This window comes from Sprattus sprattus, assembly GCF_963457725.1.
Source record: "Sprattus sprattus genome assembly, chromosome: 2".
Taxonomy (NCBI): domain Eukaryota; kingdom Metazoa; phylum Chordata; class Actinopteri; order Clupeiformes; family Clupeidae; genus Sprattus; species Sprattus sprattus.
The window spans coordinates 60380233-60395892 of record NC_137921.1 but is presented as its reverse complement, the minus strand read 5'-3'; the positions used below and the strand labels follow the sequence as shown (position 1 = coordinate 60395892).

Genomic DNA, 15660 nt, shown 5'->3' with positions numbered 1-15660 from the left:
AGTGGGTGAGAGAGATTATTATTATTAGTTGTGTTTTGTTGTGTTATAGTTGAGGAGGGGTGAGTGGAGTTGTATAGATATGGGGTGATGAGTTAGGAGTAAATGAGATAATTAGGGGAGGGTAGTGTTGATTTTAATTAGGAGTAAAGAAGGGGAAGAATAGATATTTTTGTATATGGGGTGGTTTTAGATTTGAGTTGGGGGGTGGGTTAGGGTAGTATGAGGTTGGGTGGGGGGAGTGGTGTTGGGAGTTTGGGGTTGGAGAGGGGGGGATAGGGTAGGTAGTGTTGTGAATATGGATAGGGTTAGGGGTTAGGGGGGGGGGTAGATGTATGAGAGAGATGTTTGGATTTTGGAGAATGGGATAATAAGAAATATTATTAGTGTAAAGGAGGAGTGAGTGTTTTGAGTGGGTTGGGTGGAGAGGGTTTGGTATGATGGATTGGAGTATTTTTTGATTGTTTAGGGGATGGGTGTATGTGTGTATTGTTATTTGGATTGAGAAGTAGGGGTGGGGTGGGGGGGGATTGTAGTTTTGTTATTTTGGTGGAGTGATTGTAGTAGGGAAGGAGGGAGAGGTAGTAGATGTTATTAGATGTGATAGAGGGAGGGGGAGGGGGGGAGAGGAGGGTGTGGAGAGGGGGGTGTTTGAGGGAGTAGAGAGTGGGGGGAATGGTTTTATGAAGGATTGGGGGGGTGGTTTGTTGGGTAGGTGGAGGGTAAGGGGGAGGGGGTTAGGGTGGGGGGTGGAGGATGTGAAATTTGGATGAGTAAGATGTAAGGGAGATAGTATGAATTTTTGATTGAGATTGATTTATTGAATTAGGAGTTGGGGATTAAGGGTTAATTTATTAGTTGAGGGGTTGTTTGGTATAGGAATGGGAGTGGGGGGTTTTGTGTAGGGTGATGGGAGTATTATTATGGGGGGGGTGTGGTATATGTAGAATATGGAGATTTATTTTTTTATTGGGTGGGGTTTTGTTTGTTTTTTAAATATGACGTGTAAAATCTAGCAATCGCCTTAGCATTGGACATGCTTCTTTGCCTCTCGCGTTGTCTTTGTCCTTCTTCTAACACAGGACTAATTGATAAGATATTATGACAGAGAGAAAAATTCAGAAACAGAGGATAGACAGACAGGTATATAAACAGTCATAGAGTGATTAAAAGAGAGACAGAATGAAAGAAGAGAGTGGAAAAGAGAGATAAAGAAATGTAAGATATAAAAATAAAGTAAAAAATTAATAGATAGATAGATAGATGAGTAAGAGGGAGAGAGAGAGCTTTAATATTTTTTAAAGATTATATTTATAAAGTGTAGAAAAATGAATACAGTTTGTGTCATTTGTGTCACGAAATTTACCTAAGCAACAAAGTTTGAAAGAAGTTTCTACAAGAAAGTGGTTTCAGCTGAAAAGCTGGAATAATAGGAGGAACAATATAGTGATAGCATGTCTCAGCTATGCAACTCATGCGATTGGTACACACAGACTACAACTCATGCGATTGGTACACACAGACCAACTCACGCGATTGGATAACACAGACCAACTCACGCGATTGGTATACACAGACTACAACTCACCTGAATGGTACACACAGACCAACTCACATGATTGGTACACACAGACCAACTCAGTGTGATTGGTGCATTCAGACCAACTCACATGATTGGTTAACCCAGACCAACTCATGTGTTTGGGACATTCAGACCAACTCACGTGATTGGTACACACAGACCAACTCATGTGATCGGTACACACAGACTACAACTCACCTGAATGGTACACACAGACCAACTCAAATGATTGGTTCACACAGACCAACTCATGCGATTATTACACACAGACCAACTCACGTGATTGGTTACCATAGACCAACTCATGTGATTGGTACACACAGACTACATTTTTGATTAGTACATTTTTCATTTTGTTCTGCTCTGCTCTGTTGGTGCAGCATATCATAAAACTGTATGAAATGCCACTCTAGCCTACATGTTGCATGTCAGCGATATCAGACCAAAGCAACTCATTTTGTAAACAACTATTACAGGTGTGTTGACACCTACTTCATCAATATTCATTTGGAAAAATGAGAAATGTTTACAATATCTCAACATCTCTATACAAATGTCAAGGGATGTTAAACTAGCTCAAAAGTGGCTCACAGCTCTCAGACTCCAGAGGGTTAAATAGTTTATTTGGATACAGGTGTCTGCTGAATACTTCAATTTAGACAAATGTTCAATCTATGCTAATGAGCAAAGTTATTATCTCAACCAGCATTTTCTGTGCAAAAACACTTGCGTTGCTGTAATGTTAGCACTGTTATACATATGTGTCTCAAAAACAACAACCTACTTCAAGGCAATGTCACCAAACAGCCTGTGGGCATTTTAAGTGAGGGTGTGGATTACAATTTGTTATCACACCAGCCAATCGAGAAGGCACTTACTCTAGGCCAGAGATTCGATTCCCTTTTTGGGCCTTCCTCCACACCTCAGTGATGCCCCCTGCTTGGTGAGTTCCCACTATAATCACAGCCAGCTGGCCAGCAAACATCACAATGGTCTGAAATACATCCGTCCAGATCACTGCTTTTAAGCCTCCCTTGAAAATCAGAAAATACAATGAGGTAGGTAGAGGAGACACCGTGAATACAATGCTTGTTAAAAGCCAGAAAACAAGTTGATCCCGACTTACCAGAGTTGTGTACAATGTGCAAACTAAACCCAGCGCTATCACTGCCCCCCAGAGATCAAGTCCGGTCACTATGTAAAGACAAAGCTCACGCATTACAACAAGCAAACCAAAAGGGGACATTTTCTCAAGAATGTATACTAAATGTGCTCCATTTCCACCTGCATTAAGGGCCAGTGCAGGCGCATACAGGACAACTCCCATATAAATGACCTACAAAAAACAAAATACCAAGACAATATTTATATTAACATCGATATAGGAAAGGAAACAAAGGAAAATTGCAAAGAACAAAAGAAGGATAAAAACATTCACCATCTGAAAAATGAACGTTGCCGTCCCACAGACGCGGACTGTTTTGTTGAATCGCAGTTCCAGGTACTGCAGCAGACAAGAGGCATTATCAAAAGACATCAGCCAAACAGGAGCAGAAAACATTCACTTCCACATTGAGCATATTCCAAGGACTATTACTGTACATAGGCTAGTTTTATGTAATGTGCTTTAACTCCAGGAGAACACACAGCTGCTCAAAACATTTCAGCTTGGTATCTATTGGTAACTTGGTATCAGCCTGGTATCTATTGATTTCTTAAAAGTATGTGTGTCTTTTAATATCTAGTATGCATCTTCCATCCTCTCAAAACACTCTGTCATGCACATACCCACATACACTTCAACAACAACATTAAGGCATCTCTGATTTTGGTACCTCATAAGCACTTGAGAGGCGAAGACGATAGAAGACAGGGATGAATATGTGAGCTGGAATGAGCAAACCCAAGAAGTAAGAGCAGCCCAAGAACCAGTACTGGGTGCCATGGGCGTACACTTCTGAGGGGGCTCCAAGGATGGCCACTGCAGACTGGAAAGTGGCTAGGAGTGAGAGAGAAACAGGCAAACAACTCATGCTGCGGTCAGCCAGCAGAAATTCCTGTGTGGTCCGCTGACGTCCACCAGAAAACGCATGATACAGCCCAATGCCTGTGGAGGCCACCAGCAGGATGGCAAAGATCACGTAATCCGGCGTGGAAAAGTGCATCTGGACCACATCTCCCATGATGTCTTTTGTGGATGGGATCACCTGCTCTGTCTGAATTCAGGATTGCTTCCCTGAGACCACACCCATTCGATCCTCTTTCAAGCCCCTAAAGACTCCTTTCTGCAAAAAGAAGTTAAATCATACATCATTAACATGAGCAATGGGGGATATACAGGAAAAAGTTAAATCATATATCATTTACATGAGCAATGGGTGACACACAGAGTGACTGATTTGCATAACATACAGGCAAGGCAGAGCAAGTTTACTTACATTACAGAATTCATAGACTGGTCATTCAAAGCACTTAGTGCATTAAGTAAGTTAAGTTAAAGTAGCATTATGCAGTAATTGTACTTCAGGGTTAGGGTTAGGATTAACAGTTTTACCTTAAAATAACAGCTTAAATTGGGCTTTTAATATGGAAAATCACCATTGCTATACTAGGGTCCGTAAGCATATTACTTGGTAATGTAGGTTTGCCTGAAGCCCCCCGGATTCTACTGTCTGCCGAACTAGTAAGTAGCTTATTTGCAGTCTTGCTTTGTCTTGTGTTGCACTTGCTTGATAGTTGACTGTGTTAGGAGAGTTGTTGACTAACTAGTTTGTCATAGTGTCAAAGGAAGCACATTTCAAGAGGTTTTGCTAGTTTTAGCCGCTAGCATCTCATTAGCTATTAGCAATTCTTCTGTTATGCTGTTTTAACAAAGAGCATCTGAGAACAGTTGGTTTTTGAACTGGATACAATTCCCACCCCTCAAAGTTGCTTGTCCCATACTACCATAGCAACAGTTTCTATATGAGGGAAGTTAAATGATGTTGATGAAATGATGACACAGCGTGGAGGGAAAGAGAAATAAAACAATGAAGAGAGTAAAGATGGAAAGATGAGAAAATGGAGTGATAGAGAGGGGTGAAGGGTGTGGAAAAGGAGCTGCAAAAGGATAGAGAGATAGAGTGGAGGGAGGTTCTGGGGAGATAGAGTGAAAGTGGGAAAGAGAGAAAAGACATGGGGAGAAAAATGAAAAAAATGGAAGGTAGGATGGAGAACTTGAAAGTGAGCGGAAGCTAACATGAAAGAGAAAATGAGTGGGAATTGATGAACAGAGTAGGAGAAATAAAAATTGGAAGAGTGAAAAACAGTGGATATCCATATAGACAGGGTGAAGAGAAAGAGTGAGGAGAATAAAGTGAGTGGAGATGAAAAGAAGGAAAGAAAATGGAGTGATGCAGAGAGATGGAGTGCAAGAAGTGTGAGTGTGAAAGAATGGAAGGTGTCTCTTATCAATAGATGACTAAATAAAGCCAGTTTAACACCCACTACCAGCCCGTTTTAAAGTAAGGGAAGCATTTGGGATTGTGGAATCTATAACATGCTGTATACATTGTGACGACCCCTCCACTCCACTAGGTGTCTATTCTCTTTCCCTTGGCTCTTTTCCAGGTGTCTGGTTTGGAGTGGTGGGTCATCAGGCCTGATGAGCCACACCTGTGCGCGGGTTGGCTATATCAGGATTTCTACTCCAGTTCCCGAGAGAGGTCCCTTCCCGGTTGCAGACGGGCGCGATTGACTTGGCTATTGACTTTTGCTATTGTTAAAATTCAGTGTTATAATAAATTATTGTTATTTTGTTCATCCCTCGTCCGTCTCCCTCGTTTGTTGACAAAGCTCTGAGTCAGGCTGCGTCACAACATTTTGTCAGTGACCGTCGCAGATGAGCGCGGCTATGAGCGCGGGAGTAGCCAGGATAATGATAGTAATAATACATTTGGTTTGTATAGCGCTATTCATGGACCCCATAGACACTTTAGAGAGCAAACGTGAAAACAGATGATAGACGATATGGTGGGGAGGTGTTGTAGTAGAGAACCATGTGACACATTGGCTATCACCCTCATTTCATAGCACCCTCGCTAAAACACCGAGCTCCCCCATAGCAAATGTCTTGCACCGCCACTGCCCTGCTCTACTTACACAGTTTGAATTATGGAATACATGGAGTTTAACAAAATGCTGTTAAATGTTTTTTTTGACAGAACTAGTGGAGATATAGGCATAGTTTTCAGTGTTTGAAAAAGTTATCAGAAACATTCTACCGGAGGCATACCAAGATCCAGTGGTGGACCGATGGTTTTACGGTTAGGCCTGACAATATATGTTTTGGGTGAGTTAAAACAATTACCTTTAGTAAAGTGTTTTAAGCGCAGTTTCAAGCATTTTGAGCCGAGGAAACAGACAGAAGAAACACATGGTTTGAGCAAAATTACTGTTTACTAATTTACATTACTAGTTTACTTTCAGCAACATTATTAGGTATATAACCTCACTACCCTGTTTTAAAGTAACTGCCTACAACCAATCATGATTACTGTCAAAGCATGATCTAGTTGTATAAACCTTGGCCTACACCTACATACCACCCACACTGTCATACACTTATTTTAACCAATACTGGCATTTTCCTGCAATATAAATCATTGCCACCAATGACAGTTTTCTGTTCCATTACTCTACTTACCCTTGTAATAGTAGCTTTCAAAAAACACTGTTTACCCGCTAGGCTGTTCTACAATACTTGAATATTCTCTCCCCACCTTATCCTCCATCAATTTTGTATGCACCATGTATACACAATGTTATGTTTGTATGTATTGGGTACATTTACCCCATGTGTGCTACTTTGCTCATCTAGATACGTGTATAATTTCATCTGCCATGTTCCTGATTGTTTTCCCTTCCCTTTTGCCACAAGCCAGATAGCCCTCCTTCCTGCAAATCTAATTGCCAGTAGGGAAAAAACACTTGGAAATCCAGTACACCCAGTACACACCAAGCATTGTCTGATGTTTATGTCAGGCACCACATTAGCATATTTGCTAAATTAAAAACACTGAGGTTTACAGTAATCCAAATTCACTTTGAACATCAGAGTGTTTGAATGTCAGAATATGACAACAGCTGCGGGTATTACCCCAAACCCACAATGTGATTACGGTACATGCAGTTCTGGTTTTCTGTTCAATCAAAAGCCACCAAAAGAGCTGTGAACACACCAAGAGATGAGGGCATATGGCCAGACATTCATGAGTGATTATATACCTGAGGGTAAATCTGTCAAACTGGAAGTTATGCCATTTCTCAGTAACACTTTGTTCCAAAAACGCCATTGAAATGGTCCTCGATGCCTCAGAATAAGACTGACCATTCCATCGTGCTGCTTGCTCCACTCCCACAATGCTGCTATTTGGTTAAGCAGTGAAGCTACTTGCTACAGTAAAGCTATCTACAAATAGGATCAGTACTTGTTAGCACTTGTCATCACAACACACATTAGAATTAGTGTTGCACCGATACCGATACCAGTATCGGATAGGGCCCCGATACAGCACTAAAATGGTGGTATCGGTATCGGCGAGTACCAACAAATAGTGCAGATACTTTTTTTTTTTTTTTTTTTTTTTTTTAATTTTTTTTTTTTTTTTATCAATGGTTTGGTCCACAAACAAAACAAACACACAAAGAAACAATACAGGGAAAGAAAGAAAAAAAAAAGAACTGACCAAACTCTATTGTGTTCAAATTCAGAAAAGCCACTGTGCTGCTCAGTAAGGTAAACCATCAATTATAGAGGACTAGTCCTCAGTTATGTCTGAAGTGCTGAAACTGTCAAGAAATGTAATTTGACTTTCTTACTGTTACACTAGTATTATACATGGGACCAAACCATTGATAAAAAAAAATAAAAAAAAATATTTTCCAAATTTCAAACAGAGTGGTATCGGTATGGTATCGGTATCGGCCGATACTGCACAGCCAGGTATCGGTATCGGTATCGGAGCCAAAAAATGGCATCGGTGCAACACTAATTAGAATATACAGTCGTGGCCAAAAGTTTTGAGTTTTTTTGGTGATGAACAATGTCTTTTCCAGCATGATGGAGCACCTTGCCATGAGGCAAAAGTGATAACTAAGTGGCTCGGGGAACAAAACATCAATATTTTGGGTCCATGGCCAGGAAACTCCCCAAACCCTAATCCTATTGCTAACTTGTGGTCAATCCTCAAGAGAATGGTGGAAAAACAAAAACCCACAAATTCTGACAAACTCCAAGCATTGATTGTGCAAGAATGGGCTGCCATCAGTCAGGATGTGGCCCAGAAGTTAATTGACAGCATGCCAGGGCGGATTGCAGAGGTCTTCAAAAAGAAGAGTCAAAATATTGACTCTTTGCATAAACTTAATGTAATTGTCAACTTTAACACTTATTAAATGCTTGTAATTATACTTCAGTCTTCCATAGTTACATCTGACAAAAATATCTAAAGACACTGAAGCAGCAATCTTTAAAAAAAATTATAATTGTGTCACTCTCAAAACTTTTGGCAACGACTGTACATTGATATGCCTGGCTCAGAAGATACAAATAGTATGTGTCCTATGTTGTAATTAAATCGTGTTATGTTATATCACTTGTCCAACACAGCCGCTACACTACTCTAGCAAGCTATGAGGAATTCCGAAGGTGTTTGGACTGATTGCCTAAATCACTATCACTAGTAATTCATCTGCATTAGTGTACTGGTTCAGAATCTACACTACACCTTTAAATAGCTTTTGCTTGTATAAGCTTGCCTGTTTGATAGTGCAGATGAGTGCTGTCAATCTCTTTTAGGCAACTTCAAACTCAAATACCTTTTCATTATCTACTGATACAGTAATTTAATTGTAATTTTTGTAAATTATTAATTACACTTCCAATAATAGTTTTTCACAAGATCGTTCCTTCATTTGAGCACAATCTACAATAATTCGCCTAAAGGAGGAGCTTCATTGCTTTCTAATGGCTTTGATATTTCAAATTTGAGATTTAAACTGCACTGTGACATACTTACAAAAAAGTTCCTTTGACAAACACTGACAAAAAAAAAGTTATTTTGTTCAAAAGAAAAAAAAATTGAAAATAAAATGCAGAAAAGCTGAATAACAGAAGACTGAATCTGTTAAATATCTTATCACTGTTCCCTCTAAACAATCACTTTATTTTAACAGGTCTGGAGATGGATATGGAGAACATGTTAGTTAACTACCCTTTATATAACTTCTGTTATAATGAGAGCCATAATACGCTATATGATAAGGACAAGGGAGGTCAGCATGACCTAGATTTTTAACTACATAAGCAAAAGTCGCTTATTTAAAAGCTTAAGAGATTTATAGCATACCAAGACAAAACTGAGATTAAGGAAGCAGTGGTTTCACACTGGGAAACCGAGGCTTTGGTAGATCAAAAGCAGCGAGTCTGACAATCCAATTCTGATTTCCATCTTTAAGCTCTGCCTTTTAACATTCGTTCAGTGAAATATCTTAGTTGTGTTTAGTTGAAATAGAAAATACAGCAGCTCTTACCTCTGGATTCATTAGCAGCCCATTAAATGACAATCCAAGGAGCTCTTCCTCTTCTCCTGATGTACGTTTATTATCCTTGGCATGGGCGGCAACATTTCAAGGCAACTAACCAGTACCAGAGAGGGAGAGAAGGGTAGACGTTTCCAAAATATGCAAATTTGCAAGTGTAGGTGGTCTACGATGGCTTTTCCCTTTGAAAAAAGAAAAAAAGGATAGTTTATAAAATGGAACAAAACATAACCTGGCAATAAAATACAATTCTGTTGTATTCACTTTTTTAAATCCTCATGAAGCTAAATGCTCATGCAACCAATTGTACAGACTTGTAAACAATCCTTACAGAAATGAATGATCAAGTTTACATACATAATGATTATTGAAACTGTGTGTGACTAAGTGCTCTCTGAAATCCACGCAGCACCTTCACCAAATGTGAACTCTGCACTGCAAGTAGTCTTCAGCCACTGGAAAAAAAAGTCACATTCCATAAGCTCCACATGACAACCTATGTCAACCCTGACCTAGAGAATGCAGATAGAGTCTTTCTAAGCCTGGAAAGACATGCTGACACAGTCCTAGGCCCTCAACTTTATTGACAGTCAGATGCGGGTTATGGCCAAAGCAAGGACCCCAGTAATAAAGCGGTCCCTTGAAGGCCAGAGTATATGACAGGCTGCCATGTCTCTGCCTTGAGACCTTAGCCTTATTGTAGCACCCCCTAGTGGACAAATGACACATGCTTGAGTTCCCTCAAAATGGGGTCCTGAGTCTATTTGTCTCTCATGTAAAGATAGTGCTTTTCCAGTCATCAGGGCAGGGATCGAAATAAACTCTTTCTTCTACCAGCCACTTACGTTTTTCACAAACTGCCATTTTGTAATTGCACTTTTGTCCATAAATAACTTTTCTATAAAAACAACTACACTTACGGCTTACATTTTAATAAAACAATTGGGTTTTATCGAGTTATTTAGCTGTTTCTGATTGGATGAGAGACGTTCCATGAGTTGGAATATCCCAGGGAATTCCCAGACAAGTTACAGTGTGTCCAAATACTGAAATACAGATTAATCTGATGGTGTGCTGTGCATTTTTCACATCAGTGGTACATAGCAAAAATGAAACAATTCTCTTCTCTTCTGCCTGTACTCTTTGTATGCTTACACTTGTCTTGCTCACATCAGGTGCACCGGATACAGCTCTATAACAGAGCCACAGGGGTAGACATTTATTTGCCAAATGTCTGTATACTGCTTGAGCATTTCTGCCACCAGCTTTAACCTCCGCCTCATTGCACATTACATGTTTTCATTTTTTACGAGCTTTTCCTGTCTGTCTATTCAAATATAATCTGCTATTCGAATCAGTGATGTTTAACTGAGTGTGTGGCCTGAAACAAGGTTGTGGTTTACTGGTGCAAACCACTAGCCTGACGATGTCATACTCATAATTCCAGTCAGAATATGAGTCTGATACTGCTCCATTGGGCTGTGATTATGGGGCGTGTTTCAAACTAAATGCCTCTTCGCTCAATCGGATATACCTAGAACCAGTCAGAGCAACGTAGTACATTACACTTTTACCGGATCCCGTAGGAAGGACGGCAAAAACATCTTTTTGATCGACAAATACCTTGATAGCGTGTCTCTGTTCCTCTTTCAAAATAAATGCGCTATCAATGTCTTCTAAAACAGACTTGAATCCCCAAATTTTAGCTCTCCAGCGGCAGCCGTGTTTGTTGAATACGAACTCAACCCAAGTGTTGGTGACGTAGTTGATAACGTTACGGTCGATCATCTGTCCATCATCGTATAAAGCACGCCCTGACAATTTGATTGGTCCGGCAGAATCCTGCCTTCTGATAATTTCTCCCCAACGGAGCAGTGCCAGACCGAACTTCCTAACCTCAAATTTTGTGGGAGGGGCTAAGTTCGGTCTGGCATCCAGGCTAGCAAACCACAGGAAGGGAACGAACACCAGTTGTGCCCATGGTGCTGTCGTGTGCCGTCTCTTACAGGAGTATAACTGTGTGGTTGCAAATTCCTCTACCTGCACTAGACAGTGCAAATGGTCATGTATAACATTTACATGGTGGTGGCACAATTTTAAGTACAAAATGTGGTTAGTATTGTTATTTAAAGCGCAAGTAATTTTGTGAGTGGGACAAATTAGAAAAAGAACAGAACCTGAACTCATGGAACAACAACCAAAACTTGGGAAAGAAACAACAGCTGTCTTATCAGTTGATCCTAAGAGAACACGAAGGTGGCTAATCAGAAAAAACGTCTTGGCAGACAAGAGAGCAGCAGGGGCAAAATCTCAGAGAGAGAGAGTGCCTGGGCTCACTTCCAGACTGCTGCAGACAAAACAGGCAAAATGTAAGACATCACACATATAGAAAGAAGTTAGCGTTCTTTGAGGCCAAAACACGTTGTCAGCTGGGAAAGTGCAAGTGAGTTTCCAAACTATACTTTGGCTATTTGGTGATTACAAACAAACACATCAGTAATGTTTCATAACTGGCAAGCACTGTCTTAATATAATCTACATTAGCATTGCTTTCTTTGGCTTGCTGCTAGCAATCTATACCCATGTCTGGTTCAATGTTAAAGCCATTTTAAATCCATAGACAATTTCTCAGTCTTTTTGTAGTTAACAACAAGCTTGCGTTTGCAAGTTCCCTCCACATGCTGGAAAAGCATCCTCCAGTTTCTGATTTATGGCACCTTAAGACCACTGAATCCAAATCAAATGCAGATCCTGAGCATACTAGTAGAGACATATTATATAGCCCTGGGGTGGCGAACCTCTAGCTCTAGTGCTCACTGACTTTTCTTTTGGTGTACAAAATTTTCATACTGTAAAATAAACATCTTAAATCCAAGCATATATTTGGCAATACAGACAAAAAGCTGTCAGATTTTAATGTAATATTTATTCATGTATATTTTGTCATCACGCAAGATGGCTTTAAGTAACATTTTGGTCCAAACATGCAACATTCAAACAATTGTCATCATGGTTACGCCACTCCTGCCCCTCCCTCCTGCCACCCTGCTCTGTTTTCATGTGCGATCAGCTGATACTGACACTTGTCTGAGGTAAAAAAGAAAACATAGGCTTTAATAATTTTACAGATCCAGAGTGTTACTAGTAAGCACAAGATGAGTACTCTGAAACCTCAGTCAGAGAAACAAACTAAATTCACAAAGCACTCTGAAACGGTTCCACTGGCCTCGTATCAGGTGGCATGGAATATTGTTTGAGCTAAAAAGTCATGTAGTGTGAGAAAGGCTGTGAAGTCTTATGTACGTGATGACGTTGCCATCCTCAACCTTGACAATGACAGATTGAAGCAATCTGTGTCAGACTTGCAGCTGTCACGGCACACCATTACACAGAGGATATAGACATATACAACGTGATTGAGACACAGTTATGGACAGATCTTAAGAAGGCCCGGTATTTCAGCATTTCTCTGGATTAGGCTTGCGATATTCAAGACAAGCCACAGTTGGCCATATTTCTGCAGTCTGTGTCAGAAGACTGCGCAGTAAAGGAAGAGTTGCTTGACAATGTGCCGTTGAACGACAGGACCTGTGGCATCGATCTCAAAGAGACTGGTTGTGGACAGAGCGAAATTGTCTCTCTCAAAACTAACCGCAATAACTATTGGGGGGCTGCAAATGGCCTCAGGGCTGTGCAAAAGTGATAACCAACTCTTAGAGGAGGGAACCACTGAGTTTTGGAGAAATGTGCTCACAGACGGATATCCCAATGTCAAACAGGCTGCACTCAAGCTTATGTCAATGTTTGGAACAACCTATGTCTGTAAATCATTTTTTTCTAAATTGAAACAATCAAAACATCGCTGTGTTCTCATAGAAACACATGTGACAGAGTTGCTGTTAGTGGCCACAACTGAATACACGCCAGACCTGAAAAAGATTGTGGAAAAGAAAGACTGCCCGGTGTCACACTGAGTAAGTCAAGGTAAGAAAATAGCAATGCAACTGTTAGTAAGGCTCTTTATGAAGTAACTTGGCCTGTGATTAACTGTTGTTAATGTTATGTTGGCATCTTGCTAGTTGTGTGCGTTACGCTATTAGCATAACTGGTTTTGCGCTGCTGCTCTATTGTCTATCCGTCTCCACTATAGGCCATGTCATGCTGGTTGATGGAGATTTATAAATCAAGCCTTGTATTAATGCCTTGTATGAATCATGTGCTTATGTAAGCAGGTACATGGCTTTTCTGTGTTTCTGTGTGTGTGGGTGTGTGTAACTTAGATTATTAGATGCCACTTAGTCTGTACAAGAGCATGTTTAGACCAGAGGTGATAAGAAGGGTCAAACTAACTGTGCCTCTTCCTATCTTGTGCAAAACTGCCATACTTGCAAGACAGGGAGCCTCAGACGCCAGAGATCCACCATGTGGTTATCCCTGCTGAACACTAAACTTCTGTCTATATACATCTTTTACAATGTGTTTTATATATCTTTACTTTCATCCTTGTGCTGTGAGTGCGCCCGATTGCAATTGTTGTTGTCTAATAAATAGACTTATATGCAGCTCCGGAGTCCTGAGGTAACAAGAATACATTTTCACCTCTCACTGGTGCTGTGAACACTGATTATTGGTTGGGCCCGTCTTCTTATGTGTGGTCAGGGTTTTCTTTCTGTGAGTGAGACTGTGTGTTTGTGTGAGTGAAAGAGAGAGTGTGTGTGTGTGTGTGTGTGTGTGTGTGTGTGTGTGTGTCTGTCTGTGTCTGTGTGTGTGTGTGTGTGTTTGTGAGTGTGTGTGTGTGTTTGTGAGTGAGTGAGTGAGGATGTGTGTTGTTAACGTAATTTTACCGCCACCTTGCTCTCCTGTATTTGTAACACATCTTCTCTATGGCTCTTATGTTATGTTGAACCTTTTCATGATAGTCTGGTAGCAGTGTGGCTCTACGAAATGGTGTTGGGTTTTGTTTGCTCTTTGAGCTGGAGAGGTTAGCCACCCCTGATATAGCTCATACAATTTCTAATAGGAAAGCAAGTGGCATTTAGCATTAAGCCAGACCTGAGAATTCTACAATGGTGTCAATATCATGAAACTTGTGGTTGGATAATGCAAGCTTAAAGTAACACTATGCAACAATTCGACACTTTTTGAGGTATGGTTTTATAGGCAACTATTGGTACCATTCTCAAATTCATTTAGATAGCATGAGAAGGACAGATAAACACCTGTGTCTTTCCCACTCGCTATCCAGGATATGCACTATGTAGTTCTGTGTAACGGGCTGGAACCCCCTTGCAAAAATGGAAGGAAAGCTTTCACACGCATGACATTGCCAGCTTTACTGCCAAAAGACACCAGTTAGTATGTTGGCAAGCTTCTATCAGTGTCAGCTGGGCTGTTGGTGGTGTTTGCTACGTCTTTAGCGTTAGTAATAATGACCGACCAGATCACAACCGTCCCTCATTTCTAAGGGTTTGAAGCATTTGGTAACAACGCGTTGCAGCTAAATCAACTATCATTTCTCCAGGGAGATCTTACTAGAGAAATAATGGAAAACGTCGATTCAATGTCCCCCGCAACCTTCAAGTATCAGAAGCATGTCCTCGCGGCTGGCGTTTACATAAACATTGATGTATGAAGAAATCAACAGTCTCATTACACCACACATTGAAGACTGTTTAATGTTTATGTTAAACGTAAATGATGGGATGAATTAATGTTAGTTTAAATGATGTAGCCTATGCTAATTACCCTGTCATACCGCATGGTTCGCATGTGACATTTACATCTCGCATGAAATGTGAAATGTGAGTCATTCGTGTCACTAGGAACATATCATTCATGTAATAGATTGGCATTATATCAAATTTAAAAGGAAGCTACTACCTTAAAGCAAAAGACTTACCCGTGCTACAGTTGGCTATTCTCTTCAAATGAATGGAGGAACGAATCACAACTGGTAGATCTGTCTTCTTAAGCAAAATAAGCTTCAGTTTCATCGCTAGCTAGCTAACTTAGCCGTCCACGCTTTTATTGCCCAACAGAGACATGTACACTATACCAGCAAAACGTGCCGGCAAGCTATTCTGCAGTCACAAGGAAAGGGTTCAAGATAACCTTAGACATAAAGACAACACCAGGAGCCAACAAGCACCCGTACTGGTAGGACTTAGTTCAAGCAGCGAGGGCATTCTGTGTTCTCGCGGGGTCAAACGTGACGAGTTCATGGTCTAGACAAGACTGGAAGCTGTTGGTATATTAAAAACATCCTTACGGCTCTCGTATTTATATTTAAATCTGAATCATCTTTCGAAATCAAGACGCTAAATGTGTGTTGCTACTTGGCTATAATGGGCAAATGTTGATGACAGTGAAATTAAAACAGCCAATGAGCGTAGCACATAAAGGTAGTGGCCGACAGTCGATATGGGATGCCAGAGAAGATAGATTTCAATGTACAGTTTAAAGTTTTCAGAACATTGGCAACCATATAACTTTAAAGAGTG

At 40.5% G+C, this 15660-nt stretch overlaps 1 protein-coding gene across 1 annotated transcript in view; it reads right to left on the bottom strand.

Moving 5' to 3' along the window:
- Nucleotides 1-15322, bottom strand: part of slc5a6a (solute carrier family 5 member 6a) — a 33755-nt gene extending 18433 nt beyond the window's left edge. Inside the window, exons 1-7 of the mRNA XM_080832897.1 lie at nt 15060-15322; nt 9152-9342; nt 3415-3864; nt 3018-3083; nt 2864-2915; nt 2706-2773; nt 2458-2612 (exon numbers count right to left, since the gene is read on the bottom strand). Of these exons, the coding sequence (XP_080689023.1) occupies nt 2458-2612; nt 2706-2773; nt 2864-2915; nt 3018-3083; nt 3415-3762 (689 nt within the window). The 5' untranslated portion in view covers nt 3763-3864; nt 9152-9342; nt 15060-15322. The remainder of the gene's footprint in view (nt 1-2457; nt 2613-2705; nt 2774-2863; nt 2916-3017; nt 3084-3414; nt 3865-9151; nt 9343-15059) is intronic.
- Nucleotides 15323-15660: the final 338 nt, after the last annotated feature.